The sequence below is a fragment of the Urocitellus parryii genome, chromosome 11 (assembly GCF_045843805.1).
Source record: "Urocitellus parryii isolate mUroPar1 chromosome 11, mUroPar1.hap1, whole genome shotgun sequence".
NCBI classification, from domain to species: Eukaryota; Metazoa; Chordata; class Mammalia; order Rodentia; family Sciuridae; genus Urocitellus; species Urocitellus parryii.
Window position 1 is genome coordinate 122,886,198 of NC_135541.1, and position 27,702 is coordinate 122,913,899.

The 27,702-nt window shown below is 54.0% G+C and overlaps 4 protein-coding genes across 5 annotated transcripts; all 4 read left to right on the top strand.

Annotated features, from left to right (window-relative positions):
- Window positions 1–7,204: 7,204 nt before the first annotated feature.
- S100a3 (S100 calcium binding protein A3) lies at window positions 7,205–7,937 on the top strand. The gene is made up of 2 exons (XM_026413005.2): window positions 7,205–7,345; window positions 7,773–7,937. Exons 1-2 carry the CDS (start codon window positions 7,205–7,207, stop codon window positions 7,935–7,937), a joined length of 306 nt encoding a protein of 101 aa, XP_026268790.1.
- A 1,508-nt stretch (window positions 7,938–9,445) lies between these two features.
- S100a4 (S100 calcium binding protein A4) lies at window positions 9,446–11,701 on the top strand. The gene is made up of 3 exons (XM_026412956.2): window positions 9,446–9,481; window positions 10,346–10,501; window positions 11,414–11,701. The coding sequence occupies exons 2-3, from the start codon at window positions 10,361–10,363 to the stop codon at window positions 11,576–11,578; spliced, it is 306 nt and encodes a 101-aa protein (XP_026268741.1). The 5' UTR covers window positions 9,446–9,481; window positions 10,346–10,360; the 3' UTR covers window positions 11,579–11,701.
- Window positions 11,702–14,925: 3,224 nt separating this feature from the next.
- S100a5 (S100 calcium binding protein A5) lies at window positions 14,926–17,620 on the top strand. 2 transcript variants are annotated; one of them, XM_026413000.1, is made up of 2 exons: window positions 14,926–15,063; window positions 17,477–17,620. In XM_026413000.1, the coding sequence occupies exons 1-2, from the start codon at window positions 14,926–14,928 to the stop codon at window positions 17,618–17,620; spliced, it is 282 nt and encodes a 93-aa protein (XP_026268785.1). The 2 variants fall into 2 exon arrangements, with proteins under 2 accessions (XP_026268785.1, XP_026268786.1); XM_026413001.2 differs by having other exon boundaries at window positions 17,480–17,620.
- Window positions 17,621–18,872: 1,252 nt separating this feature from the next.
- S100a6 (S100 calcium binding protein A6) lies at window positions 18,873–20,204 on the top strand. Its single transcript, XM_026412955.2, has 3 exons — window positions 18,873–18,961; window positions 19,516–19,674; window positions 19,962–20,204. Exons 2-3 carry the CDS (start codon window positions 19,537–19,539, stop codon window positions 20,100–20,102), a joined length of 279 nt encoding a protein of 92 aa, XP_026268740.1. The 5' UTR covers window positions 18,873–18,961; window positions 19,516–19,536; the 3' UTR covers window positions 20,103–20,204.
- The last annotated feature ends 7,498 nt before the right edge of the window (window positions 20,205–27,702 follow it).

Sequence of the window (27,702 nt, forward strand, 5' to 3'; positions counted from 1 at the left end):
ATCGTGGTGTGCAGAACCAACAGCACATTCCTTGTCCAGTCTTGGGAGGATCCTGGGTAGGCCCCACAGAGCACCTGTTGAGAGGGTGTTCCACAAATGGCTGATGCTGCGCCCCCTCAGTTTCTCCATCTGTAAACAGGGCCTAGTGATGGTTCCCGTGGGGTTGCCAGAGGCTGAGATGACAGCGTGCAGGAAGGAGCTCTGAGAACTGCGCAGAGATGCTGACCACCATCACGACTCCCCGCCCCGTGTCTACCCGCTCCTTCCCTGCAGGGTCTGAGGACAGGGCTTCTGTCTGTTTATGGCCTGACAGGTCCCTGTTAATCAGATGCTTCTGGTCTTCCCGCTCTGATTAACAGGGGGGCAGGACCACTCCCTGGTGGCTGGATCCTGCAGTCTGATTTCTTTTGGACTTCTGGTCCCCGTGGGTCCTGGCTTCTCAGCCCTGGATTCTGGAACTGCTTTGGTTGGTGGAGACTGGCTTCAGCTGACTACCTCCGGAGTTGTCCCCAGCTGGGCATGTCCCAAAGAAAGCTGATCTCCATTCTTCTTGGGTGTTTGACAAACTAACAAACAAGGCACTTTTCTAGCCACTCCCAACATTCTTCTTTCCTTCCCCCCCTGTCTCCAAATCTCTGTGCTGAGGCAGAGAAGGAAGACCTGTGGCCAGACTCTCCCTTTCCCTGTGGGACTGCTGTTGGGAGGAGAGTCAGGGACTCTCACCTCCTGTGATGTCCTACTGGCCTTTGCTCCTTTGGGTTAGCCCCCGGCAGTTCATTAACAGTCCAAGAAAAGGGAAACGGAGGGCAAAGGTAGATTTCCTACCAAAGTCAAGTCTGTGTACCTGTTGCTCAGTTCTTGATTACAAGTTGTTGGGACGAGGAAAAGATATGTTGGGAACACCGGCAAGAGGGGAGGATGGGCTAGAGCCCTGGGTGGTGGCGAGACCCACCACCTGAACTCAGTCTGGGTTTCAGGCCCCTTTTATCCTCAGGCAAGGGGAGGGGACTCCTTGGTTTCGGGAAGGATCAAGGACAGATGGCCACGTGCCTCTCCAAGCTCGGGAATGGGGTGCTGCGACGTATGCTGTGATCACAAGGCGCCATGCCCCTGTGAATTTTGGAAATCTTTATCTTGGTATCTTTAGCCTTGAAGTGGGAGGAGAGAAAGTAGGGAAATTTAGGGAAAATTAATCTTGTACTTGTTCCAGACAAATGTTCCTTAAATGACTAATATGTCTACACGTGGAATTGAGCAAAAATCTGACCCAATGGTCAGATTGGGTGGGGAAGAAAAAGGAGGAAATCTTTTTTTTTAAGTTATTCATGACAGTGGAATGTATTTTGACATATCAAACATACACGGAACATCACTTTCCATTCTTGGGTTGTTCATGATGTAGAGTTTCACTGGTCCTGTATTCCGATATGAACATAGGAAAGTGATGTCGATTCACTCTACTGTCTTAAGAGGAAATCTTAACCAAAAGTCAAGGCACAAGAGACAGATACAATAAGAAGCAGAGATGTGACAGACACTTGTACAGCCGCAAGTAAAGAGTCAGTATTTTTAGCAAAAGTGGCCAGTAAGTCCTTGAAAAGACCCCAGCTATCACCATGACCCACATGACGGAGTGTCACCTGCAGCTAAGCTAGTGGGAGACTCATAATGTATTGTTCAGTTACATCACTTCCCAAATTATTAATTTTTTTGGTACTGGGGATTAAACCCAGGGGTGCTTAACCACTGAGCCTTTTTATTTTGAGACAGGGTTTCACTACGTTGCTGAGGCTGGCTTTGAACTTGTGATCCTCCTGCCTCAGCTTCCCAAATGGCTGGGACGATAGGCGTGCGTCACCATGCCTGGCAAAATGAGTGATTTTTAAAAGTTAATTAAGAGCAAGTGAAGTTACAGGGTTTATTTAGGCTTTTCCTCAATTATAAGCTTGGACATCAAAAAGTGATTGAACTGTGAAATGGACGTAGTCAGCTGTTGACTTGGCAGTCAAAAAAAAGGACAGATATCCAGGTGTGGTGGCACCCACCTGTAATCCCAGCTACTCAGGGGGCTGAGGCAGGAGGATCAAAAGTTGGAGGCCTGCCTGGGCAACTTCAGAAGATCTTGTCTCAAAATTAAAAAATAAATAAATAAATAAATAAAATAAAAATCACTGGGGATGTAGCTGGGGGGAAAAGTACTGGGGGAGGGAAAAACAAAACAAAAGAGAGTGGTAGGTCTAAGCTTCACGGACTCCCGGATCCCAGCCCAGGTCTTCTTTTCTGAGTTCTGTAGAGTCCTGCCTGGCTCCAGCCCTATCTGCAGTCATCCAATACCCCTCCCCAGGCTTTCCCCATACTTGGCTCAGGACATGAGAAAGGAGGTCAGGCGTTGGGAAAGGTTCTTTGGCCCCGTGGGGCTCTGGGATTGGAATGATCCTCTGTCCCCGGGGCTCAGGCCTTTTGGGCACAAATGCAGGGACTTCCCGGGTGCTCAGGACACTTCATTTTATCTTCCCCTGAGGCCCAGGACAGACAGTGACCTTGAGGTGGATGATGCAGTTTCCAGGGAACCTGGTGAAATGATGGCACTGACAGTGGGGACAAGGGGCAGGGGACAATGCTCTAAGACGCACCGCCAGACAGATGCTCTAAGACGCACCGGCAGGGGACCCCGAGACCTCCCACATGGCCCACAGTGACAGCAAGTGAAACAAAGCCCTTCGACACTGGATTCTTAGTCTTCTCTGTCTCCTCCCTCTTCTTTTTTTCTCCACTGGGAATTAAACCCAGGGTCACTTTACCACTGAGCTACATTCCCCAGTCCCCCACTCTGTTGGTCCTGGGGATTGAACCCAGGGATTCTTTTTTTTTAAATTTACAACTATATATATATATATATATATATATATATATATATATATATATATATTGGTTGTTCAAAACATTACAAAGCTCTTGACATATTGAACCCAGGGATTCTTTACCACTGAGCCACATCCCCAGCTCTTTTTATTTTTTTATGTTGAGACAAGGTCTTGCTGAGGCTGGCTTTGAACTTACGACTCCTGTCTCAGCCTCCTGAGCTAGGGCATTACAGCTGTGCGCCACCACACCTGGCCCTTGAGTCAGTCTCCCTAAGTTGCCCAGGCTGGCCTTGAACTTGCCGTCTGCCTGCCTTGGCCTCCCAGTTTGCTGGACCACGACCAGCTTCACATGAGATCTGTGAGGTAGAAATCTTCCAGATCCATTTCAGAGGCAAAGAAAGTAGTGCCCTAAAAAGGTAAAGGCACGCATGCTGAGGTCAGTTGGTGGAGAGCGGTGGAACTCTGAGTGAGGGTCTGGCTAGGGTCCTTCCATGACGGTCCTCCAATTCCCATGGGTTTGTACCCAGCCCACCCTCAGGAGTCACCTTCCAGAGTGAGCTCCTTGCCCCTCTGCCGTCTGCCTGGCCTTTCCCAGCTCTCCCAGGGGACAGACACAGGGCGGGGCAGCCATGTCCAGCAACATTAAAGGCTGGTAGATAAGCACGTGGATTTGGGAGCCTGGCTCTGGGTTCTCCCCTGACCACCCAGCTAAAGCAGCCTCTCACCAACACCATTTTCTTTCTCATAACTCTGCTTTATTTTCCCTCTTGACATTATGTCACCAGCCTGTTAAACATTCATTTGTTATTGTCTGTTTCCCCGGCTAGATTCATCTCCCTGGAGCAGAGACTGTATCTTTCTTTTCTTTTTTTAAAATATTTTTAGTTGTAGATGGACACAATACCTTTATTTTGTTTATTTAATTTTTTTAATGTGGTGCTAGGGATTGAACCCAGGGCCTCAGCAGCACTAGGCAAGCTCTCTATCAATTACTGAGCCACAACCCCAGCCCCTGGACTGTATCCCTTTTGTTCATGGTGCCAGGTGCCAGCACAGATGCCTCTGAATATTCACATGATCCTGAGCCTGCCCCTCACTAGGTATGTGGCCTTGGGCATCAACAGGCCCTTCCTACGTACTGGGCAGCTATTTATTCCATGAGCATTGTATTTATTAACTCATTTAAGCCCCACAACAAACTTACGTGGTCGTTACTACTACTGTCCTCCGTCATTGGCAGAGGAAGCCCCGGGAGCAGAAGTGACCCACTTCAGGGGGGAAGAAGTGGTTGACCTAGAACCAAATTAATTGTTGGCTCAACAGGGCCCCCGCTTCTGAGGCCTGTCTCTGCCCTCTTCCCTGCTCCCCGTAACTCCCTGCCTATAAAACAGGGTTAATCACAGCTTGTCCTTCCCTTCTGCCCGTCTCCAGGGGGTGGGGGCCGTGGAGGTGACGACCCAGGCGAGGCTGGGTGCTGGGCCCGGGTGAGGTCAAGGGTCGTTAGCTCTCGGGCTTCCTCTGTGGGCATGAGGATGTCTTCACTGTCCTGGTTGTCCCCTCCCCACCCCACCCTACTCTCCTAGGTCTTCAATCTCTTTCTGTGAAACAGGGAACTTAGGGGTAGAACAGAGAACCGACGTGAAAGGATTTCCATTTCTGGTCATCTGCTCAAGCAAAAAAACAAAACAAAAAAACAAAACAACAACCAGAGGAAATTCTGGATACAATTAAAATTATCTATTTTTTCAGAGACTCGCCAAGGCAGTAATAATGAGTAGATCAAAATCTAAGCGAAAAGCAGAATCTGGGAGGTGAACAGGGCACCGGGCCTCATGCCCTGAAGGCGTTGGCCAAGCCAAGCCAAATCTGGGCTTTGGGGATTTGGGAAGAGGGAAGCTGAAGCCCAGGGTTCACGGAGGAGGCAGCACAACTGAAAGACACCCCACATAATGCTGGAACCCTAAAGGGCTACATGCTTAAACTAGAAGGCAGAGGACCTACACACCCCGCAAAGGGTAGTTGCCCAAGTGCCGAGCAGAGCAGAGCGACTCTTCAGGAACCAAGCCCAAGTGGCTCTCCAGAGTCTGAAGCCCAGGTTCCTTTGCATCACTTGGGGCGGAGGGCTAGAAAACTCAAGCCCAGCCTGCAGGAGGCCCCCTAGGAGGAGCATCCTCTGCCTAGGCCTCAGGACACCCCCCCAGTAACCTCTCCCAGGGGAGCAAGCAGTTCACACGCAGCCTCCAGCAAGCCGGCAGCCAAGGGATGCGGAGGTCGGGCAAAGAGGGGTCTCCTTGGCCTTTCTTCCCGTTTGAGGATGAGGGCTTCCCCCGATGGTCGCCAAGGCGCCTCCTTGCACGGAGGCTCTGGGGTGCAACCTAAAGGAGGCGAACGTGTGTCCCCACCTTGTACTGTGGGTGCTTCTTCAGAGGGAAGAGACGGGAGAGGGATGGGAGGGATTGGCCAGCCATGGCTGGAAGGACGCAGGCCCCAGTTCCCACTCGGGGGCGGGAGAGGGGTGAATGGGGAGTGGTGTTTGAGGCCAGAGCCGGCCTTTGATGTGTGCGTGGATGGTGGGCGGTGGGCCTGTAATGGGCACTGCTGGGGGAAGCACGCAGGTGAGCCCCGGGGGCAGCCTTAGCATTGACCTACTTGGGACTCCCATAATTACTGCCCTCATTCCTGGGGAAGGTACAAATAGGGATGCCCTGTCCCTAGGCTTCTGGAACTGAAACGCCAACACCTGTGGTGAGTGGTGGCCGCTTGGTCCTTCCCTGGGTCGGGTGTTAGGGTAGCTCAGGGGGCCTCCCCGGTAGCCAGCCTGTCTCCTGACCCAGCGTCTGGGCATGGGGGTGGGCAGAGAGAGGACCACACGGGTGATGGGGTGAGGGAAGTCCTACATGAAGGGCTGTCATGAAGGGCTCTCTGGAGGTTCAGGCCTGGGTGTGTGTGTGCAGAACTGAGGTCTGGCTCCAGGAGCGGGCAGTGGGCTAGAAGTTCTGGTGGAGCCCTTAGTTGGCTCCTTGCCCTGTCCTTGCTCCCTGGCTTCATTCCTGGGGATGGGTTGGGACAAGCCAGGGCTGTGGGGAAAGATTCCTGCCAGGCTCCAGGCCCTGAGCTTCTGAAACAGTAGCACAGGTGGTGCCAGGCAGACTGGCGGGAGCCCAGGAGGGCATGCTGTGCACCTCAGAGGCTCCTGACTCCCGGGGACCATGCCCTTCCTCTCCAGGGAACATGGATACCTCGCTCTAACCCCGGGCTGTTACAGAGAATTAGGACCCAGCAAGCTTGGCACCCCAGCCCCCTACGTCCCTGCCAATCAGGATGGCCATTCGCCCCCGCAGAAGGGGAATGGCTGGGGAGAGAGTATCGCCCTGTCTGTCCCGTGTTGCAGGATCCCGTCCCCTGGGGAAGCAGGAGTGAGTCACTGGGCTCACATGGAAACAACTCGTCTTCCTGGCTGCCCAGGGTTTCCCTCGGCTGCAGCAATTATCCTGGAAGGGGACTGAGATTTAGGGAGGGGTGCAATGCCAGGCTGGCTTCCCCTCCATCAGAACTGGGTCTTCTATCTCAAGGCCCCCAGGGGTCTGAGGATGGCCTCCCCCACGTCAGTCCGGTGACAGATGGCAAATCCCTGAGCGGGCCAACTCCCCAGAGGCCTTCTGGTTCATGTCCCTGCTAGGCCCACGGGTGGGACGGAGCCCCCTTAAGGCCTCTGAGACCCGAGGGAGAAATGGCTCGCCCAGGTGCTCGCTGGCGGGGCAGAGGCTCCCAGTGATTCTCTTGACTGCAGCTTCCTTGGGTTCGGGGCAGGAGGCAGGGGGTCTGGGGGTTCCTCTCAGACTGGACCCTCCCTGCCCATGCTCAGCTTCCCCAGGGCCTGAGGGCAAGGACCTCCTACTCAGGTTCCTTCAGGAAGGGACTCTGGGGTCCTGAGGGGAGGAGACCTCTAGGGTGGGAGCAGGTGATGCCGAGCAGGGGACTGAGCCATTGTGGGTCAGAGAAGGTGGGCAAGTGTCAGGGAGACCCCAGGGAGCTCCACTGTGGGGGTGAGGGTGGTGGGTGCGGCAGTCTCTCCTCGAGGAGTTTGCGCTGACGCTGGGAAGTGAGACCTCTTTGTCCAGGAGAATCACAATGGGGGCAGCGGGAAGGGAACTAGTGTGGTCAGGGAGGGCTGCTGGGAGGAGGAGAGCTTGGGGGGCCTGAAGCCTGGTGGAGATGACATCTGGAAGAGCCCTAGGAAACACCAGGAAGGGGTCCCTGGGAAGTTCTGCGGGCAGAGGCGAGCAGAGGGGCTGGCTGGCCTTTGCTGCAGCTCACATCCTTGCTCTGTGACAGTGAGGATGACCCGGCCCCTGGAGCAGGCAATAGCTGCCGTCGTGTGCACCTTCCAGGAATATGCAGGACGCTGCGGGGACAAGTACAAGCTCTGTCAGTCGGAGCTCAAGGAGCTGCTGCAGAAGGAGCTGCCCTCCTGGACCCCGGTGAGCCCCGGGCTGCCCGCCCGCCCTTCCCTGACAGCAGATGGCTCTGCCTGGACCTTGCAAAGAGGGACCGGTGGACAAGCACGAGTGTAGGGCAGCACGCGGGCAGAGGATAGGCTTCGGGAGGAAGGGAACTGACACAGCACGGGGTGACGGTCACTGCGGCTACTTTGCAGGGTTTGGGGAGGATCAAGTGAGAGCTCAGTGGAGAAAGACTAAAACAGCAGGCACTTGACAGTGAAGAGCAGGCCCTGGGGAAAGGGCTGAGAAAGGGGGACAGAAATGGGCGTGTTCCTCACCAGGAGAGGGAGGCTGAGGTTGGTCCCCAGGAGGCTGTGGGTTGTGGGGGGAGAGGAAGCAATGCAGGGGGGCTCTTCTGCCTTCCTAATCCTGCTCGTGCGTCCCTTCCCATCCCGCCCTGGCACAGACTGAGTTTCGGGAGTGCGACTACAATAAATTCATGAGTGTCCTGGACACCAACAAGGACTGCGAGGTGGACTTTGCGGAGTACGTGCGCTCGCTGGCCTGCCTCTGTCTCTACTGCCACGAGTACTTCAAGGACTGCCGCCCAGAGCCCCCCTGTGCTGAGTAGCCCCCACCGGGGGCTGGCCTTGGGCAGTCTCCCAGGCCCTGCCTGTCCTTCCTCCTGTCACTCTTTGGGTCTGGAATGGCCCAGGTTCACCCATTTTACCCAGGGCTCAGAGACCTTCCCAGGATGCCCAGATGCCCGGCTGGCGAGGTGGGGGGGTGCAGCTATCAACCCCCGCTGCCTCCCTACTGGGGACGGAGCGGTGGGCTCTGAGGCCAGGCCCAGCAGGGTGTGCATAGCCGATGCCAGGGGGGAAGGGCCTGTCTAACCCTAATAAAGCCCTGGTGTCAGCCTGGTTGGTCGATTCTTCTGCGAGGACATGCTGGGCCCTGGGACAGAGTGCTGCTGAGCTCTTTGCTCCTCTCTGGACTTTTCCACTGGAGGAAGGAGGCTGAGGGCGGGAGTCGGAGCTCCCCACGGGCCTGAGGGCAGTTTCAAATGCTGCAGATGCACTGGTCTCCATGGTCCAGCAGGAGGGGGGGGGTCACGCCCATCCAGGGGACCCTGGGGAGTCCCTCTGCCCCGTCTTTGAGGGAGAAGCCCCCCTCCTGGGCTATCAAAAAGGGAGGGTCGTGGTGGGGGTGCAGGGGGCGAAACTGAACCCTCAGGACTGGATGTTCCCAGGAGGAGGGTGGGGCCCAGGGGGTGGGGTGGGGCCGTGGGAGCCCAGAGAGCAGCACTAATAGGATTAGGGTGTCTGAGGTGTTTGCTCCCAGCCAGGGAAGCTTCTCTGTATGGGAGGAGGGTATCTTGAGACAAACCCCACCCCTGAAACCACAGTCCCCTGGGGGCCTTAATGCCCACCACTGGTCCTAATCAATCCTGAGTTCCTGCCGCACCTTGAGAGGTTAGCCCGTTTCTCGCCCACCCCTAGCTCCCCTCGCCACCTGGCTTCTTTATTCCTGACACCCATCCCATCTTTAACGGCCCCTCCTGACCCCTTCTCTGAACCTTGCATCCATTCCTGAGCCCCACAGCTCACTCCCACCCACCACTCCACCACACCTCCCCCAGGAGCGTTCCCAGGGAAACACCTGGGGCGTCCCATCCCCTCCTGGACCTGCTCCCCACACTCACACCACCGCCATCATGGTCTGGGGAGGGAAGAAGAGCTTACTAAGCTGTCCCACCGCACGGGCCTGGGCTCCCCTCCCAAGGCCTGGGCCGCCACGTTCCCAAGGCCATTTCCCACCTGTCCCCTGTGGGAAGGGCTTCCCTTTCCTATCTGGTGGGCTCCTCCCTCCCTGTCCCCACACCTCAGCACACACTGCCCTGTCTTCAACCCCCGACACCCAGGCTAAGTTGTGGACGCTGGGTGGTACCCTCCCTCTGGGGGTCCCTGCTGGTGTACCCCGTGCCCATCTGCGCCTGGGGACGGGAAGCTTGGCTCCCGCCCTGGTGGAGGGGGCTGAGGCTCTTACCACAGCAGGAGGGCAGTTTCCGCTCCCCCCCATCCCCTGCATGGGCAGGGCCTGGCTGGGTATAAATAGGTCAGGCTGCTGGGCTCTCCCCACAGCTCTCCCCAGCATTTCCTCTCTCTGGGTCTGGTGAGTTGTGTGGCCTGACCAGCAGGCAAGGGGTGTCCGAGGCCGAGGCTGGGGTAGGAGAAGGGCAGAGTGGGGGGGCAGATGTACTAAATGGATCCAGATGTGAGATTCTGATGTGGAGCCTCGGGTGTGCGTGCACACGTGTGCACGCGCATGGATGTGTGTGCACAAGTGTGTATGAGAGAGTGAAAAAAGAAAACGGGTGGAGGTGGCTGGATGCGAGCTCTCAGGGAGCTTCTGAGGGGCCAGGGCTTGGATGTGCTGCTGCCACAGTGTGTCTGGTGCGTGTGCCCCATGATTGGCCCACCAGCTTGTGTCTTCTGGGTTGCACAAGCTCTTGTGTGCACACTTGGGTGTGGGAGGCAAAGCGAAGGCACCTGTGGGCTTTTGCCTCTGCCTGCACCCCGCAGCCCAGCCCAAGAGAACTCCCTCCCCTCCCCTGCATCCCCACCTCTGCCACCTCTTCCTGCCCGTCCCTGTGCAGGGTGCTGGGCACTAGGCTGTAGGCAGCTGGTTTTTTCCGCTGCAGGCCCCTGGGCAGGCCTCCAGCAGCCGCGCCCGTGCTGGGAGGGAGAAGAATGAGCCGGGGCGGGGCACTTGTGGCTGGCAGAGGGCTGGAAAAACGCTGTTGTTGAGGCCAGGCTGGAGGGAGGCCCAGGGACTTGCTGCCTGGATCTCCGGAGCCACTGCCCAAAGCACATGTTCCCCATGGTGCACCTCTTCCGCACCAGGAGCTGAGCCGGCTTCTTCGGGGTCCCTTGGGGGTGGGAGTAGAGTCTCACCAAGTGCCCCTCAAGGTGGGAGTGGAGTGGGGCTCTAGGTACATGGCTGAGGTTTGCCGGGTAAGATGCCTCCTGCCCCCAGGTCCCGACTGCTGCCATGGCTTGCCCCCTGGAGAAGGCCCTGGATGTGATGGTGTCCACCTTCCACAAGTACTCTGGCAAAGAGGGCGACAAGTTCAAGCTCAACAAGGCAGAGCTAAAGGAACTCCTGACCCGGGAGCTGCCCAGCTTCCTGGGGGTGAGTGGGTCCTGCTTGGGAGTATGCCCTCCTGTGGGGCAGTCCCCAGGAGGAGGGGTGGGGCCCTGCATTAGCTCCAGCTGGGATCTGTCACTAAGCTGGGTGAATGGGGGCCGAGAAACACAGTCGACATCCGGCTACCTCAGTGGTCCCCAGCAGGGAGAGGGTCGGGAGTGAGTCAGCAGGTGACAGGTCAGACTCTGCACACACTTGGCACGATTTACTGAAGGGAAAACTAAGTCTCAAAGAGGTAAGTGACTTCTCAAGGAAGTTATTTACCAGGTTGCAATCCAGACTGGTGCACACCTATACTCCCAATGATTTGGGAGGTCGAGGCAGGAAGGTCTCAAATTCGAGGCCAGTCTGGGCAACTTAGTGAGACCCTGACTTAAAAATGTAAAGAGGTCTGGGGCTGGGGTGGTGGCTCAGTGGTAGAGGGCTTTCCTAGCAGCACCACATATGAATAAATTAATTAAATAAAGGTCCATTAACAACTAAAAAAAAATATTAAAAACAAGAAAGAGGTCTGGGGATGTATCTCAGTGGTAGAGCACCTCTGGATTCAATCTCCAGTACAAAAAAAAAAATGTGATCTAGAACCAGGACTGTCTGACTCCTGCCACCCAACAATGAACAGTGTTCAAGCTTCTATTTGTGAAGGCATGACCATGGAGACGCACACACACCTACAGACTTCTCCTGCAAACATATTGCTTTCAGGACCATTATGTGATTGAATCATTGGAACAATCTTGGGTGAAGATGTGGTCCCCTCATTTCCCAGTTACAATAGATACTCAGAATCCCTCCCCAGGAGCTCCTTCTTCCCCGAGTCTGGAGGTGGAAGGCTGGTCTAGACTTGGCTCTGTTCCCTCGGCTTCTGTTTTCTACCGTAGCCTTCTCTCCCTCCAGAAAAGAACAGACGATGCTGCATTCCAGAAGCTGATGAGCAACTTGGACAGCAACAGGGACAACGAGGTGGACTTCCAGGAGTACTGCGTCTTCCTGTCCTGCATCGCCATGATGTGCAACGAATTCTTTGAAGGCTTCCCGGATAAGCAGCCCCGGAAGAAGTAAAGGTTCCTCCGGTGCAGCTGGGGGTAGAGGTCTGCCAAAGAGGTCTTCCAGGTCGGCAGATGAGTTCATGCCGTGGTGCAGAACCCTGAGCAAGTTCAATAAAAAGATATTTGGAAGCTATAAGGCTGATGATCTGGGGGATGGGTCATGGGGTGGGGGAGGGGAGCACTGGGAGTTGAGCTGCAGTTTAGTGACGTTAGGTGGGGAATGTGGGGTGACAGAGGGATGTGTGTGCGCGTGTGTGAATGCTGGGTAGAGCTGAGGCCGGGAGAGGGACCACCAGAGGTTGGGGAAGCCCCAGCTGTGGGATCTTAGCCAGCCCCCCACCCTCCAAGTTCATACTGAGGCTGGGATGGAAGGTCACATCTGCTCCTGGTTGGGGTCTGGAGGGAAGACAATAGGGCTGAGTCACAGGGAGGGAGTTGTGGGGTGAGTGGGCTGGGCTGGGCTCCTGGCCCTGTTCTATTACCCTTCTAGCTCATTGGTTTTGAACCACAGGGAAGGATTACTTCTGTCCCCTTCCCGTCAATGGCTGGATCAGGGAGGGCCGTGCGGAGGGAGGGAGAGGGTCAGCAGTGGCACGAGAATATGGTAATGCTCCAATCCACTGTAGCTGCCCCCAGAGTGTCAGGGAGGAGATCTGTTATCAGGCTCCTTCACTGATGGACGAGGGGCCTCAGAAGGGCTGAGGGAGGGATGGTGCCGGGTAGGAGTGAGGGAGATGATGGGGAATGACCGTAGCTTTAGAGATAAAATTCCAGACAGATGATCTGATGAATGAAATTGAGATCTCCTCCCCCCAAAAGAGGTCTGCTGTTGCTCTCCCTTAGGGTAGGCTAAAGGCTGGTGACTTCGGGCTACAGTGAGACTGAAGTTAGATTTCAAAGCTATTTCTGGATGATGTGGGGACCTTTAAGGAAGGGGTGCATAGAAGTCCAGCCCAGAGGCTGCAGGGTTGGTCCTTGACCTCTAAGGCTTCCCTTCTAATCACTCTGGGCCTTTCTCTCCGGCCTCAGAGGAGTGTGGCAGGTGACTCACATCTTCCCCTGGAATTTGACTACAGAGACTGGTCCAGGAAAAACTGCCTCCTCCCCTGCTCTCTCCGAGTCCATCTGCCATCTTTCCTGGGAGGCCCTCCCCTGAGCCTCCTCCTGCATCATGTTCTACTTCGGAAACTCCTGTTGCTTAGCAACCAGTCCCTGCTGCCTCATTGGCCTTGCAGCCGGGGTGGGGTGGTGTAGGGGGTGCAGGAAGATCCAGGCAGGCCAGGGTAGGACTGTAGCAGTGGTGGGTACTGAGCCCCTAACCCCTTCTGTTACAATCAGTTGGCCTGGTGGTATTACATCATCTGAGTTACCCTCCCTGACATTCACCCCACCCATGACTGCACCCTGAACCTGGACCCCTTCTCCTAGCCACAGTCTCTATGTCATCACAAAGTGCTAACCTTTCCCTGTATCCCCCCCCCCAATCCCTGATTCTCAGTCCTCTGTGCCCAGAGTCTCCAACAATTCTTTCCCATGAAGAATTTCTTAGTGAAGTTTAAAAAAAAAAATCATTCATTTAAGAGCCCTTTAAAAACTTTTGGCTTTTGGGGAACAATGGCACATGCCTGTAATCTCAGCAACTTGGGAGGCTGAGGTAGGAGGATTGCAATTTGCAGGCCAGCCTGGGCAACTTAGCAAGACTCTCAAGATAAAAAAGATGTAGCTGGGGATGAAGCTCAGTGGTGAAGCACCCTAAGTTCAACTTCTAGTGCAAAAAAACAAGAAAACAAAACAAATAAAACCTTTGGCTCCGTGTCAGCTAAGGATCCCGACTTATAGGAAATACCTCCTCCACTGACAGTCAGGGATCTCCAGGCGTCTCCTCTGCTCTTGGAGAGGGTGGTAGGGCGGGTTCCATGTGGAGCATTGCCCTCGGCCTTGGGGAGATACCTTTTATTTGGCTCATTCCTCCTAGCCTTCTGTTTCCAAAACAGCCCGACTTCCCTTCTTCTGCCTATTGCTCTATCAGATGGTGAGTTCTGGTTTTGGGTTAGAAAAATGACGTTTCTGGAACTGTAGCTATGTGTGCCCCCTCCCCGCCCCCCACCTGTAAACAAGGAAGGCAAATGTGCAGCAGGGGTTTCTCCCCAGTCCTTCCCAGGAGGCTCTGCTGGGTGTCCTCGCGTCCCTGACCCCTCCTCATTGGCCTTTTCTCCCCGATCCCCTGGGCACTGGGAGCCAGGGAATAAAGGCAGAGAACGGGGAGGGAGGCGGCGGCGGCTGCTGGCACTCCTCGGGTTCGCGCCCTCCCTGGTGAGTCCCTCCTTCTGATCTCTGTTCACCTCTGCTGGCCTGAGCTGGGTGACGAGGTCGCAGGGTGACCAGCCGCGGAGACCTCCTCAGGGAAGGCCCGGGTGTGCAAGAGGGTGTGTGTCTGGGAGCAGAGGGCAGAGTGCTGGGATTGTGACTGCAATCATGTCCTGGCTGAGCCTCCCGGAGGGGGTGGGGGAAGATGAGGATTTGGGGAGGTGGGAGATGAATGAGGGGTCCAGCTCAAGGACTGACGGGTGGGCTTCAGGCTGGAGCCAGAGCCAGACATTCCTCCTCCTGGCTCAGGGCTCTCCACCAGGCAGGCTGCATTGCTCAAGGTCCGTGGGTAGGGCCTCGTCCTTCCCCGAGGGGAAGTGGTTTTGAGTCTGAGCTGCAGAAGCTCAGCTATCTCCGAGGAGTGGCTGTGCTGACAGCATTGAGGCCCTCATTCCAACCCCACCTCTGGTCCAGGTCTCAGAAAGACCCTGGAGTTAGATGTCAATAGTCCTCTGGCCTCCAGGCCTCCTGGGTGCAAGTCACTGGCCTGAGACCGGAGGTCAGACAGGCAAGTCCAGTCACCTCTTTCCTGCTTCCTGCTATGAGCCTTCAGCCCCAGCCCCTCCTACCCTCGGACACCCGTTGCCCTGTCCCCTACTTTACAGCAAGACATTCCTTGATGTCAGGTGATTCAGGTGCTGGAGGAGAGGAGGTAAAACCAGTGCTCAGGCTGGGCAGGGCAGAGAAAAAACCGTGGCCCCTTCTCTGCTCTGCTCTCTGTGACTAGTTCTCTTGGGGAGGTCATCTGTCCTCTTTCTGCCCCAGCCCCGCTTTGCCAACATCTCCCTAGTGGAGGAGTCCGCAGTTCCTTTGGGGGCTGGCCAGTCTCACTGTAATGTCCTTCTGCTGTTGGATTTGGGTCTCATCATGGGTTCCAGTCCCCAGTCCTTTGAGGGAGGGGCTCTGGGTGGGCGAGTGATGATGGTGGACAGAAGGTCTGGCTTCCTGAGGACTATGACTTCTCCTCTCCCTGCTCTAGAGCTGCACACTGTGATGGAGACTCCACTTGAGAAGGCCCTGACCACTATGGTCACCACATTCCACAAATACTCGGGGAGAGAGGGTAGCAAGCTGACCCTGAGTAGGAAGGAACTAAAGGAGTTGATCAAGAAGGAGCTGAGTCTTGGGGAGGTAGGTGACCATTTCTTCTCACCCCCCCACCAACAAAGTCACAAATCTGCCCTTGGGGGACTCAGGTCTAAGCCAGGGGTGGGGATGGATGAAAGGTATGGCCAGAGACAGAAGGAAGAGGGTGGACTTCTCAAGCTAACAGAGTTCTAGATCTCTGTGCTGGGCATGAGTCAGGCTTGCTGAGAAGGAGAAGGGCCGAGCCTGGGCTACACCGCAAGCCTGCGCAAGGGCTATAAAATCAGAGGCAGATACTTTCTTTTCTTTTCTTTTTTTAAAACATTTTTAGATGTAGATGCACACAATACCTTTATTTTGTTTATTTAGCTTTTTATGTGGAGCTGGGGATGGAACCCAGTGCCTCATGCATGCAAGGCAAGCGCTCCACCACTGAGCCCCAGCCCCAGCCCGGGATGCTTTCTTGATGGTGGGGCCAGGCTGTGACAGAAGTGGCGGAGCCTGTGCTAGGAATCCTGCAGGGTCAAAGTGCCAGGTATCTAGGTCAAGGGGGGACCCTGCCTGCTTCTGTGTGCTGTGCCTGGCAGAGCCATGGCTCTCAGATGGTGCCGACCTGCAGATTAAGGGTTAATTTGTGAACACAGGGTAGGAAGGAGACAGAGCTGATTATTATCAGATGGAGAAGGTAGAAGGGAGGTGACCGACAGAGGGGAAGGCCCACGAGTAGACATCATCTTATTTTGACAATTAAAAAAACAACATCAAGGCTCAGGCTGGTTGTGGTGGCGCAATGTCAGTAATCCCAGAGACTTAGGAGGTCGAGGCAGGAAGACCACAAGTTCAAGACCAACTTGGGCTACTCAGTGAGACCCTGTCTCAAAATAAAGAATGAAAAGGGCTGAGGATATAATTTGGTGGTCGGGCACCCTGGGGTTTGACTCCCAGTACCACGCAGGGGAGGAATAAAAACATCAAGAAACTTATATGGAATTTGTCCAGGGAGAGGCTGAGCTGCAGTTCCAGGGCAGTCCTGCGCATTACCCCCCCTTTTTCCTTTACAATTTGTCCTCAAGGCGGGGGAACACAGGGTAGGAAGGAGACACATCCTTCTGCCCCCAGAGAGAAGTTCCCTAGAGCATGCCCCCATGGGCAGAAGATGCAGCAGGGACAGGTGTCCCCAGTCTGCTCTCGGACCTTCCTGCCTGGATCGCATTGTCCTGGAGTTGGTGAGGGCAGAGGGAGGGGCTACCAGCTCATCAGGGGTTAGTTACTAGGGGACAGAGTCCCAGGGGAGGGCCTAGCTATCACAGGAGCCTAGAGAAGAACCAGGATCCTGTTGCAAAGAGGTAGTTTCCATCTCCACATGTGCCGGCATCCTGGATCCTAGGAAGATCTGGAGCTGAGGGCAAAGACAGGGAAGGCAGCATCTGCCTGTCTGTGGTTCCGTCCTGTTCCATCCCGAGGGCTCTGTCTCCACCCTTCTGGTGGAACCAGGGTGAGAGGACAGGGGACCAGACGGACAGCACAACCCAATGCTAGGCTGAGTTTCAGTCCAGCTCTCGTACGGGGAAGGCACAGAAGGGCTTCTCAGCTTCCATGTACTGTTCTCATGGAGACAGACTACTGCCAGGGGTGCACCTGGAATCCCAGCCACTCAGGAGTCTGAGGCAGGAGGATCCCGAGTTGGAGGCCAACCTGCACAACCCAGTGAGATCCTGTCTGAAAATAAAAAGGGCTGGGGATGTGGCTCAGTGGAACAGCCCATCTAGGTTCAATCCCCAGCATGGCAAAAACAAACAAAACAAAACAAACAAACAGGACAGAATAAGTCTGAGATTTAGATGATGCTCAGTGTCACATAATCCTTAAGCTGTTTTTTATTAGGTATTAGCATGTGGAGGATGATCATGATTTTTGCATTAGCAGGGATTGAACATGGGGTGCTATATAACTGAGCTATATTCCCAGCCCCTTTTTATTTTAAGACGTGGTCTTGCTAAGTTGCCCAGGCTAGCCTCAAACTTGTGATCCTCTTGTCTCAGAGTCTAGGTAGCTGGGATTACAGGCTTGTGCCACCATGCCTGGCTAGTCCTTTGCTTTTATTTTTTTGCAATCCTGGGGATCAAACCTAGGCCCTCAAACATGTTAGGCAAGAGCTTTACCACTAAACCACATCCCCAGCCTTAGGTTATTACTTCTCTAACAGGGGAAGATGTGGAGGAGGAGAGACTAGGCTAACTTTCCTATTGTAATTTATTTGGAGTCAGGAGTCAGGTCACTGATCCCTACGGGGCGCCAGACCCTGAGCCAGGTGTGGGCTGGGGGGGGGGGGAGATTCTGGGGATCAGCATGCATACAGGGGTGCTGACTTAGCTGGACATCACGTTGAGGGTGTCTTACGTGGTGGAGCAGGGCGGGGAGGGGTTTCTGAGCTGTCCCCCCACCTGGACCCTTGCAGAAGATGAAGGAGAGCAGCATTGACGACCTGATGAAGAGCCTGGATAAAAACAGCGACCAGGAGATTGACTTCAAGGAGTACTCGGTGTTCCTGACCACGCTGTGCATGGCCTACAATGACTTCTTCCTGGAGGACAACCAATGACTGGGGCTCCCCTCTGCCCTCTCTGTTTGCCACAGCTGTTGACCTCTCTAGCTCCTTTGAGGACCCTCTTTGGCCCCTGACCCTCCTCTTCCTTCCTGATAGACTCTTCCAGCAGAGGCAATAAAGATTTTCCATCTTAAGTGTCTGGAGGCTGTTCTTGCAGGTGTCTTGTCCCCTCTGGTGTGGGTGGGAAAGGGCACGTAGATGACCTCCGTTAGTGAGTGGAGACAGTTTCTGGGTGTTAGGGTCCTGAGCGCCCACCCCACTTGCTGTCATGGAGCTTGTCCTGGCTTAGTTTTGCCCTCCTGAAAAACAGGGAAGCTTTTGCAGCCTGCTCTCTGCAGGCTGCAGAAAAGCAGAGGAAACTAACAGAGAAAGTACTTTGAGAGTGAAGAGGCCGGAGCGCTGGGTGTGGCTCAGAAGGCAGTGATGACAATCAGTTCTGGCTTGTGGCTAGCTCTGGGGGCAGTCTGGCTCCGCTCCAGCCCTTTCCCTCTGCTGCATCCCCTCTCAGAAGCATCCTTCCCCTGCCCCAATTGTCTCTGGGGGCCAGTGCTTTCTTCTCCCTCTGCCTCCCCCTCTCTAGATTTTTTTTCTCAAGAGAGGATCTGGAAAACTTTTCACTCAAGAGTGAATAACTAATGCCGGGGGCAGGACTTGGCTCAGGTGGGTGTGCAGTTCCACGTGAGATGGTTGTGGGAGAGGAATTCCGGGGGGCGGGGCGGGGTGGGGGGTGGAGTGTTGATATTGAGAGGAATTTGTTGTTGGTGGGGACGGGTGATCTAGAGTCTTTGAATCATCTTGCGACCCCTGGCTGCTCCCTCTCCCTCCTCTAAAGTTGACTGATCACCCTGAGGGGGTGGGGGACACCGGTCTCTTGTGAGATCCTCCCTCCCTCTCCCCCTCCCCACACGGTCGCTGCTTTAGGGCCACATCCAAGCTCTGGCGGCCGGTGGCTGCAGAAGATGCAGGGATGACCGCGGCCACCGCCTCCCCCGGAGCTCCCTCTCCCCGCCCTGTCATAGACCACGGAGGGCAAAGTGAACTCTGAAAGTTTGGGGGCAACTCTGATGTCACCTGGCCTGCAGTGGTCTCCCCTAGACACCCTAGTCCGGCTGCTAGGCTTTCTCAATCCCGTCCTACCCGGAACAGCCCTGGGCGTGGACATCCAGGGGACCCGGTGCGGTGTCCTGTGAGCGGGCTGGGGCGGGGCGGGGTGGGGCGGTGGGCTGTCCCCAGCCGGCCTCCCGGATGCGGCCGGCCGCTATAAGGCCAGCCGGACTGCGACACAGCCCGTCCCCTCGCTGCTCCCGTCTCGCTCCGCTGCCTCGATCGATCGTGGTGAGTTCTCGCCGGGACAGCGCAGGGGTCCTCCTAGGGCCGGCGTCCCCGCCCGCTACCCCCTGCCTCCCCCTCGGGGTCGGGATTCACTGGCCCCGTCCGCGGTGCTGGGGCCAGAGGGTCGGCTGGGAAAGGCGGCGGGCTGTGCCAGGCAGCCCCGGGCTTTCCTGCGGTGCGGGAGGGTGTGTCCTGGGTGTGTCACTGTCGCAGTGTGTGGCCCTGCGAGGTGTGAGGGCAGCCCCCATCCCCTCCGCTGCCCAGTCACACTCCTTCCCTTTTCCTGGAAGCCCTGGAAAGGAGCCTCGGCCTGATCCAAGCATCGGCCCGTTTGCTCCTCGGAACCCTGAACCGTCTCTATTCCCCCGCGGTGGCCTCTTGGGGCGCTGTCCCCTGGCCTCAGTCTGCTCCCACCTCTCCTGTGCTGCCTCCTGATGCCACCGGTGTGTGGCCTGAGGCTGGGTGGTTCAGGCAGGCCGTGGGGACAGAGCTCTGGGGGTGTGTGGTGAGCAAGAAGTCCCTGGTGCTGTGACACTCACCAGCCCTTCTGTCACCAGCTCTAGGTCCAGCCCCCAGTCATGGCGTGCCCCCTGGATCAGGCCATTGGTCTGCTCGTGGCCATCTTCCACAAGTACTCGGGCAGGGAGGGTGACAAGAGCACCCTGAGCAAGAAGGAGCTCAAGGAACTGATCCAGAAGGAGCTCTCCATCGGTGCGGTGAGTGGCCTCCTCCCCAGGCCCCTCTGCCCACTCAGCCATCTGGCCCTGGGCCGCTGGCCTCCCTGAGCTGAAGAGCCATTCCCTCCCGGGTGGGGATAGTCTCATCCTGGTGTTCAGTCCCCCAAGGGAGGAGCAGGGACTGGAGAGAGGTGAAGCCAAGCTGAACCCAAGGTGGATGTCCCTGAGCAGAGCCAATGTATGAGAGCAGAGCTGCCTGGGAGGGAGGAAGGGAGAGCATCCAGGGGCTCATTCCTGAGTCTGCACTTTCCCTTCCCAAACATTAGAAGCTGCAGGATGCTGAAATTTCCAGGCTGATGGAAGACCTGGACCGGAACAAGGACCAGGAGGTGAACTTCCAGGAGTATGTCACCTTCCTAGGGGCCTTGGCTTTGATCTACAATGATGCCCTCAAGGACTACAAATAAGTTGGGAAGGTGGAGATGCCCTCTGGGGGCTTGTCTGAGTCCAATCCAGTGGTGGGTAATTGCACAATAAATTTTTTGTTGTTGTTGTTATTGCTGAATCTATCCTTGTGTCATGGCTTTCCAGTGATTTCTGATTCCTCCTGGGTTTGGCTGTACCAGCCATCAGTTAACCTCTGGACTGACTCACTGGCCATCTGCCCTGTAAGGCTGCTGCTAGCTCATAAGGAGACTTTATGTGATTTAGAAAAGATGCCCCGCCCCCTTGGGGAAGCCATCTTAAGACTCAAATGGTCTCCAGTAGAGATCTAGGGTGAGACTGGAGAAGGAAGTGGTGTCTGGGCTGTGAGCAGCTTGGGGTCCCTAGAGTGGAGCAGAGATCATCCTAGCAGCTCCCTGAAGACATGTTTTGCTCTGGGTGTGGTGACAGGGGAAGTGCTGGATGGGCCCTGGGGTGGGGCCAATCCCCTCTCTCACCATAGGGACATCTGAGATGCATGAGTCGGGTCTGAGGTGGTTTCTGAGACCACTAAAGACTGTAGAGTTGATTGAAGCTACTCATGCTCCAGTTGCAGGTAGAGAGGCACATTTTATTTTATTTTTATATTTTCATGATGCTGGGGGTCAAACCCAGGGCCTCAAGCATGCCAGGTCAGTGCTCCACCACTGAGCCCCAGCACCAGCCCATGGAGGACCCCACTAGAATTCTCTCTCCCTGCGTTCAGAGATGGGGGTCCTTTATGTTGGGGATCATGAACTTGTGAATCATGAGGTGCTCACACATGGGGCACAATGGGGGCCCCTGGGATGGGCCAAACGCAGCTTCGGTTAATATTGACCCAGCCCATCCCTGAAGTTTCATTTGAATGAATCACCAGCCTTCCCACTGGAGCCGAGCCAAGCCCTCTGCCCCCTTCAGAGAAGATGACTAATTGACTTATGGTCTATTGTCCGCATCAGTGTTTTCAGGCAGGAGGGTGGGGTTGGCTTTTTACTCGACATTCCTTGCCTCCAGGCCTTGTCCAAGCAGGGCAAGTTTCTCCCTAAATCCTGGGGGAAAAATATCTGGACCTCAGATGGAGACCACTTCCTTCTTACTGCCCTCCCCTCTTCCCGGTGCAACTTTGTGGAATCAACCCACTGGACGGGGATCGGTAAGCCGCTGAGAGCCGCTCCTTTTTGGAACCCTTCCTCCCAGGGTTGCCTCCCCTTCGCCGCCCTGCGGAGTTATCAGGAAGGACCACGTCTCGGCGCTATTCAGTTCCATGGAAAAGTACTCGCCCCCTTCCCGGCCGCCGCCCAGGGGCAGACAATTTGGGGCGCGGAGACAGCGCCCTCTTGCGGGCAGAGAGCAGGGCTCCTGGGGGAGAGTCGCGGGAGGGGCGGGGGGCGCCGGGTAGGTTTTCTTGGGCCCTTGCAGAGGGGTCAACCGTGTTAGGGTTGGCGCACAGGGTCACAGCCCTGGAGATGGATCTTGGCGCTCAGAGGAGGTTAAGGCAGAAGGATTTTCAGGTGCCCAGCAATCAACTTCACCTGAGACCCACCCAAAGTCAAGCGAGGGTCGTTAGAGGCCAGGAGACCTTGGTCTTGTTTCAGTGGACAGATGGGCTCCAGGCTGCGGGGAGCGGTTGCTCAGGCAAGGGCCTATCCATGTTCCGCTTTTCTAGGGGGTTCTGGAGGGTGGGCAGCCCAGAGGTTGGAGAGAAGCACAGGTGCACAGAACACCTGTCCTTGAACTTCTGCGTCTCTACAGGAATGAAAAGGGACAGTAGCAAATTTTTCCGTTTGCTTTAGTGACATAATTTTAGAATTAAAAAAAAGAATATTTTGTTTTTGCGGTGGGGAGTAGGGAAGCGGCATTTACAATGGAATCTGGTGGGTGTAGCAATCAAGGGGTGGGATTGGGTGTGGTTAGGCGCACAGACTGCCCCTCCCCACACTTGGGACCTAACCTAGGGACGCTCTGCTCCTGAGCTACATCCCTATTCCTTTTTATTGTATTTTGTATTTTCGGACAGGGTCTAAATTCATGAGGCTGACCTCTAATTAACGATCCTCCTGCCTCAGCCTCCAGAGTCTCTGGGATTACAGATGTGTGCCACCACACCTGGCTTCCAGGGTTAGATTTCTTTGTGTGTAACCTGCTTGGGCTTCATAAGTCTTCTTGAACCTATGGAAGTGATGTGTTTTTTTTTTTAATAATTATTTTGTACCTTTATTTTATTTATTGATTTTTATGTGGTGCTGAGAATCGAACCCAGGGCCTCGCACATTCTAGAAGAGCGCTCTATTGCTGAGCCACAACCCCAGGGCACCCCTCCCCTCCATGATGTTTTTCCTCTGTCTGGAAAGTCCTCAGCCTTTGTCTGCTAATGTTCCCTTGATTCTCTCTCCTTCATCTTCTCTCTTTTCTTCTCTTTCTGGATCTGTGAGAAAATTTCCCCTGTGCTGGGGATTGAACCCAGGGGAGCTCTACCACTGAGATATGTCTCCAGGTTGTGTCTCTCCCACTCCCCCATTTTTATTTTGAGGCGGGGTCTCACTATGTTGCTCAGGCTGGCCTCGGATCTCCTGATCCTCCTGTCTCAGTGTCCTGAGCTGCTGGGGTTACAGGCATGCACCACCACCCAGCACCCGCTCCACCCAGCACCCGCTCCACCCAGCATCCGCTTCTGTTTTGTGATTTTTGACTGTGAACACAGTCTTTGGAAACCTTGTGGGTGGAAATTTTGGGAGGCCTCTTAGTTGAAGGTGGTTTCTTTATAGCAAGTTTAAGTTTGTCTTAGCAGATTCTGGGGGCACACTTGAGGGATGACTAGCTTGTTTAATTGGGAGTCCCCTCCCCCCCAAACTCAGGACCCAGATTTAAAGAAGGCAAATTCTCCTGAGTCTCTAGATGTGTAGGTTTATCTCTACCTCACACTTACCCTACAGATGGGGCTTTTAAAAGCTCAGCTTTAGAGGGCTGGGGATGTGGCTCAAGCGGTAGCGCGCTCGCCTGGCATGCGTGCGGCCTGGGTTCGATCCTCAGCACCACATACAAATGAAGATGTTGTGTCCGCCAAAAACTAAAAAACAAATATTAAAAAAAAATTCTCTCTCTCTCCTCTCTCACTCTCTCTTTAAAAAAAAAATTATAAAAGAAAAAAAAAGAAAAAAATTATATATATATATATATATATATATATATATATATATATAAAAGCTCAGCTTTATGTAGGGGTTGAGGAGACAGGGCTTCCCCAATATGCTCCCTCCATAGAAAAGATCTTGAGTACTGGCAAATGCCCTCAGGCAAAACCCAGCTTCCAAGCTGTTCTTATTTCTCTGAGTTTCTGTTTTTATTTAGATTTAACTTCTTAAGCTATCCTGCTAAATATCCTACTGTGGCACTTTGATAAGGACTTTCAGCCAGGTGTGGTGGTGCATGTCTTTAATCCCAGTCACTCTATCTGGGAGGCTGAGGCAGGAGAACTGGGAGGTTCAAGGTGGGCTTGGCCAACTTGGTGAGACTCTGTCTCAAAAATCGAAAAATGAAAAATAAAAAAACAAGGGCTGGGAATGTAGCTCAGTGGTAGGGTGCCCTTGGGCTCAATTCTCTGTACTGAAAATAAATAAATAAATAAGTTGACATTTCTACATAACAAAAGTGTTTATGCTTTAAGTGACCGTTTTAGATGTTTCTGGCTGACCAAGGTACCTATTCTGCCTTTTTTGTTAGTCATCTTTTCTTCATGGAGACCAGAATATCTGACCTAAACAACTTGGAGGAGTAAAGATTTATTTTGGCTCATAATTTCAGAACTTTGGATCTGGAGTCAAACGTGCTACCGTTGCGCCCCGAGGTTCTAGTTCCAGAACTTTTAGTTCACAGTCGGCTTTGGGCCTCAGGTGAGGCAGAAAGGTGGGGCATATTAAAACTCTCAGTTCATGGTAGCCTGGAGGGAGTTAGGGGGGAGGAGAGGGAGGGAGGAGTCCCCAAGGACACACCCCCAGTGACATACTTCCCCCAACCATGCCCTACCTGCCTGGTCTCCACCACTTCCCATTAGTCCATCAGCCATCAGTGCATTAATCCATCCATGAGTTCGGCATTCCAGATCCAAACCATAATAGCTATCATTTGTTCTTTTATTCAACACATTTATGCTCGGGAAGTGCCTCCGTGTGCCAGAAACCATCCTCATTGCTGGAGACGCTGGGAAGGAGGAGACACCCTGTCTGACTCAAGGGAATTCTCTGCCCACAACCATAGAGGAACTCATCTCAGTTTACTTAGAAACGTGATTGTAATGGATTGTATAGCTGCAAGAAGATATCTCACAAAAAACTCATGGCTCAACTGCTTTATCCGGGAGCCAGGCTGCCAGTCTGAAAAAGTGTGGGGTACCAGTACTGGGTGGGCTGTTGGCGGTGGGTGGGGCCCCAGAGGTACAATAGGCAGGGCTGCTGGGGACAGTTAAACAAGAGTGCTCTGCACAAAAAAATCCCTGACAGGGAGTCAGTGCAGGCTGAAATTCAGTGTGTGCTGCACTTTTTGAACCACCACCTTGGTGCCTGGCTGCACACATCCGGAGGATGAGACACCTTTTCTACATTTGCACAAGGTGACACCTGGATTAGCAGGCTCGGGGATGTTATGTAGCTATGGGACTCAGGGAGATGCCAGTGGCCGGGGCCTGGGAACCTCTTCCTCGTTTCTGGCTAGGATACTTACCCATTATATGTTCAGTCTCTTCCCAGAATTTCATTTTTATTATGTATTTATTTATTTATTTTGGGGTACTGGGGATTGAACCCAGGGGCACTCAACCACTGAGCCCCATCCCCATCCCTATTTTGTATCTTATTCAGAGACAGGGTCTCACTGAGTTGCTTAGGGCCTCTCTAAATTGTTGAGTCTGGCTTTGAACTCAAGATCCTCCTGCCTCAGTCTCCTGAGCCGCTGGGATGACAGGCATGTGCCACCCTGCTCTGCTCCAGAATTTCATTGTTAAAACCCACATTTTGAAAAGCCCAGGGGCGTTGCATCAATGAGCTGTCTCCAGCCCTTTTTATTTCTTATTGTGAGACAGGGTCTCTCTGAGTTGTCCAGGCTGGCCTTAAAACTCCTGCTCCTCTTACCTCAGCCTCCTGAGTGGCTGGGATTACAGGTGTGCATTGCAGCACCTGGTGGTTTATGATACCTTAAAAAAAAACAAACAAACAGTGATATGGTCTAACTGTGGTTAGGATGAAGAGTAGAACTGTCCAGCCTGACAGGGAGGAGGGGGTGTGGGTATTCTGGTGGAGGTGCACCTTGGGACTGTGAAGGAGAAGTTAATGGGGCTCTGGACACTTCTACATGCTTTCCTTCCTAACTTGTCAACTGAATGCATATTACTTATATGCCTGTTTCTCACAATGAAATACTTTTTTTTTTTTTTTTTTTTTTTTGGAACCAGGGATTGAACCCAGAGGTGCTTTACCACTGGGCCACATCATCCCCAGCCTTTTTAATATTTTATTTATAGACAGGGTCTTGCTGAGTTGCTTAGGGTCTCACTAATTGCTGAAGCTGGCTTTGAACTTGCAATCTTCGTGCCTCAGCCTCCAGAGCCACTGAGATTACAGGCGAGCACCACTGTGCAAAGTAAATATCTTTATATACATCCTTAAATGGATGCTTTTTTTTTTTTTTAATGGCACAGACTCCCAGAAGTGAAACTGCTGGGTGCAGGGCGTATACATATTTAATATAAATTCCTATTGCTGTATTACTTTCCAGAACATCAGTAACACCTCACACTTCCCATTAGAAGTGAGACAGCCTTTCCAGCATCTCTGATAGCCTTAGGCAGTATCGTTTAAAAAAGTTTTAGCCAGTGAAATTGGAACTACAAGAGCAGGAGTGGTCCTCAGGGATGGCTCAGAAGCCTCCCTGCCATGGGGTGTGGTTCAGAGTGTCTCAGGGCCCCCTACGGTATTGCAGTCGCAGTCAGAGCCCTACATTTTTCTTTTTCTTTTCTTTTCTTCTTCTTTTTTTTTTTTTAAACTGTGCACATAAAGGTCCGACAGAGCTGTGAAAGGTACAGCCCCCTGCAGGTGGTGGGAATGTTTCTGCAGAATCTGCACCAAACGTCACATAAATAGAGAGCATCTTGTTCCTTACAGAGGTGCGTAGGGACTGCTAGGCCATTGCCACCCGACATAGCATGTAGGTATGTGCAAACTAGCTTCACATCTCTCAAAAACAGATCCTATTTTTCACGGATGTGGAGGTTCGTGTATGAGAAATAGTCACGTGCTTATTTAGCTCAGCCGTGCAAAGCTCGTGTGTATGCCACTAAGCACTTTAAAAGTTGGTCTCCTTTTGAAAACAGCTGCTTAGATTTAGGATTCTTAAACTATCCTGACACTGATGAGATGCATGGGTAGAAATTAGGAAGTGATACATCCACGGTTCTGGGGATGTAAGGGGTGGAAGGACTCAAGGGTACAGTCTTCCCTTAAAAACTTGCAGAAGGAAAAGAAACTTTGAACCTAGGAGGTGGCTGGGGCCATCCAGTCCAGAGGAGAGGGACCTGTGTACTTACCATTTCAGGCTCAGAGCGCTGTGAACTGGCTTTCCGTCAAGCAGAGATCTTATCCTACCCCCAAGGACTGTTTTCCTCCAGAAGACAGAAGATGTCCCTTCTGACTCAGATGGGAAGTGTGGCCTCTCCTACAGACCTTGTCCCAACGGGTTTGACCAGGGCTGTGGGGTGCGGCTGCAGGGCAGGTCCCCCCTCGAGGCAGGACTAGTCCTGCAATGACAAACTGTAGGAAAGAAAACTTCCAGGGGAGAAACTAGATATTCCGTTAAGTATTTCTCATCAGGCTTCTCCAGAGTCTTACTTTAAGGAAGGTCCTAGGGACAGACGCGTGTTGGAAAGCCCCCACCTCTAAGCCCTGGGTGTGGGGGGTTGGGAAGGTTTGGAACAGGAGGGGCCTTGATGGACATCAAGAGATTGGGAGGCTGGGGAGGTGCTGGACTGGACAGAGTGCCCGCCGGAAGCCGATGTTGAGGGTCTGGAGTGGAGGAGGTGGCAGGGGAGGTAGACAGGTGCCCAAAGATGCACATGGAGGCTGCGCTGGACAAAGGACAACAGGGTGGAGTCCTGGGAGGTAGGATGGAACCAAGGAGGGAGACTGGGGTGGCATATCCTTGGCTCCTGGTGGCCAGGCGGCCCACTGTGGCACTCCTGCACTTCACTTGGAGACCTAGTGTAGGTGGTGAGCAGGAGCAGACTCAGTGGGCCCTGAAGAGGGGCGGGGGAGGGAGGGGGTCTTGCTCCAACACCCCCCCCCCTTGGGCTTAGTGTGGTGCTCTCCCTGGGGTGGTAGGTGAAGTGTGTGGGAACAAAGAGGAGACTAGGACCCTGCCCATTGCTCAGGGGCATGTCCAAGGAGACCCACCTCCTATTTCCTGAATGCCCAACTTCCTTGTCTGTGACCTCCCACAGTCGGAGGAAGGCCAGCCCTGCCCTCGGTCCCCAAAGCTGAAGGTGGAGAGTCCCCTGGGGCATCTGCTTTCCACTCTTGCTCCACTGGAGGCAAGAGTCACTGAAGGAGGAAGGTCCTC

What these genes read in the sequence shown, in the direction of transcription:
- S100a5 (XM_026413000.1), top strand. Translation starts at nt 14,926, where the DNA reads ATGGAGACTCCACTTGAGAAGGCCCTGACCACTATGGTCACCACATTC. An exon ending in AGGAGCTGAGTCTTGGGGAG is followed by an intron (nt 15,064 to 17,476) that starts GTAGGTGACCAT and finishes GGACCCTTGCAG; the next exon opens with AAGATGAAGGAGAGCAGCAT.
- S100a4 (XM_026412956.2), top strand. Translation starts at nt 10,361, where the DNA reads ATGGCTTGCCCCCTGGAGAAGGCCCTGGATGTGATGGTGTCCACCTTC. An exon ending in AGCTGCCCAGCTTCCTGGGG is followed by an intron (nt 10,502 to 11,413) that starts GTGAGTGGGTCC and finishes CTCTCCCTCCAG; the next exon opens with AAAAGAACAGACGATGCTGC.
- S100a6 (XM_026412955.2), top strand. Translation starts at nt 19,537, where the DNA reads ATGGCGTGCCCCCTGGATCAGGCCATTGGTCTGCTCGTGGCCATCTTC. An exon ending in AGGAGCTCTCCATCGGTGCG is followed by an intron (nt 19,675 to 19,961) that starts GTGAGTGGCCTC and finishes CCCAAACATTAG; the next exon opens with AAGCTGCAGGATGCTGAAAT.
- S100a3 (XM_026413005.2), top strand. Translation starts at nt 7,205, where the DNA reads ATGACCCGGCCCCTGGAGCAGGCAATAGCTGCCGTCGTGTGCACCTTC. An exon ending in AGCTGCCCTCCTGGACCCCG is followed by an intron (nt 7,346 to 7,772) that starts GTGAGCCCCGGG and finishes GCCCTGGCACAG; the next exon opens with ACTGAGTTTCGGGAGTGCGA.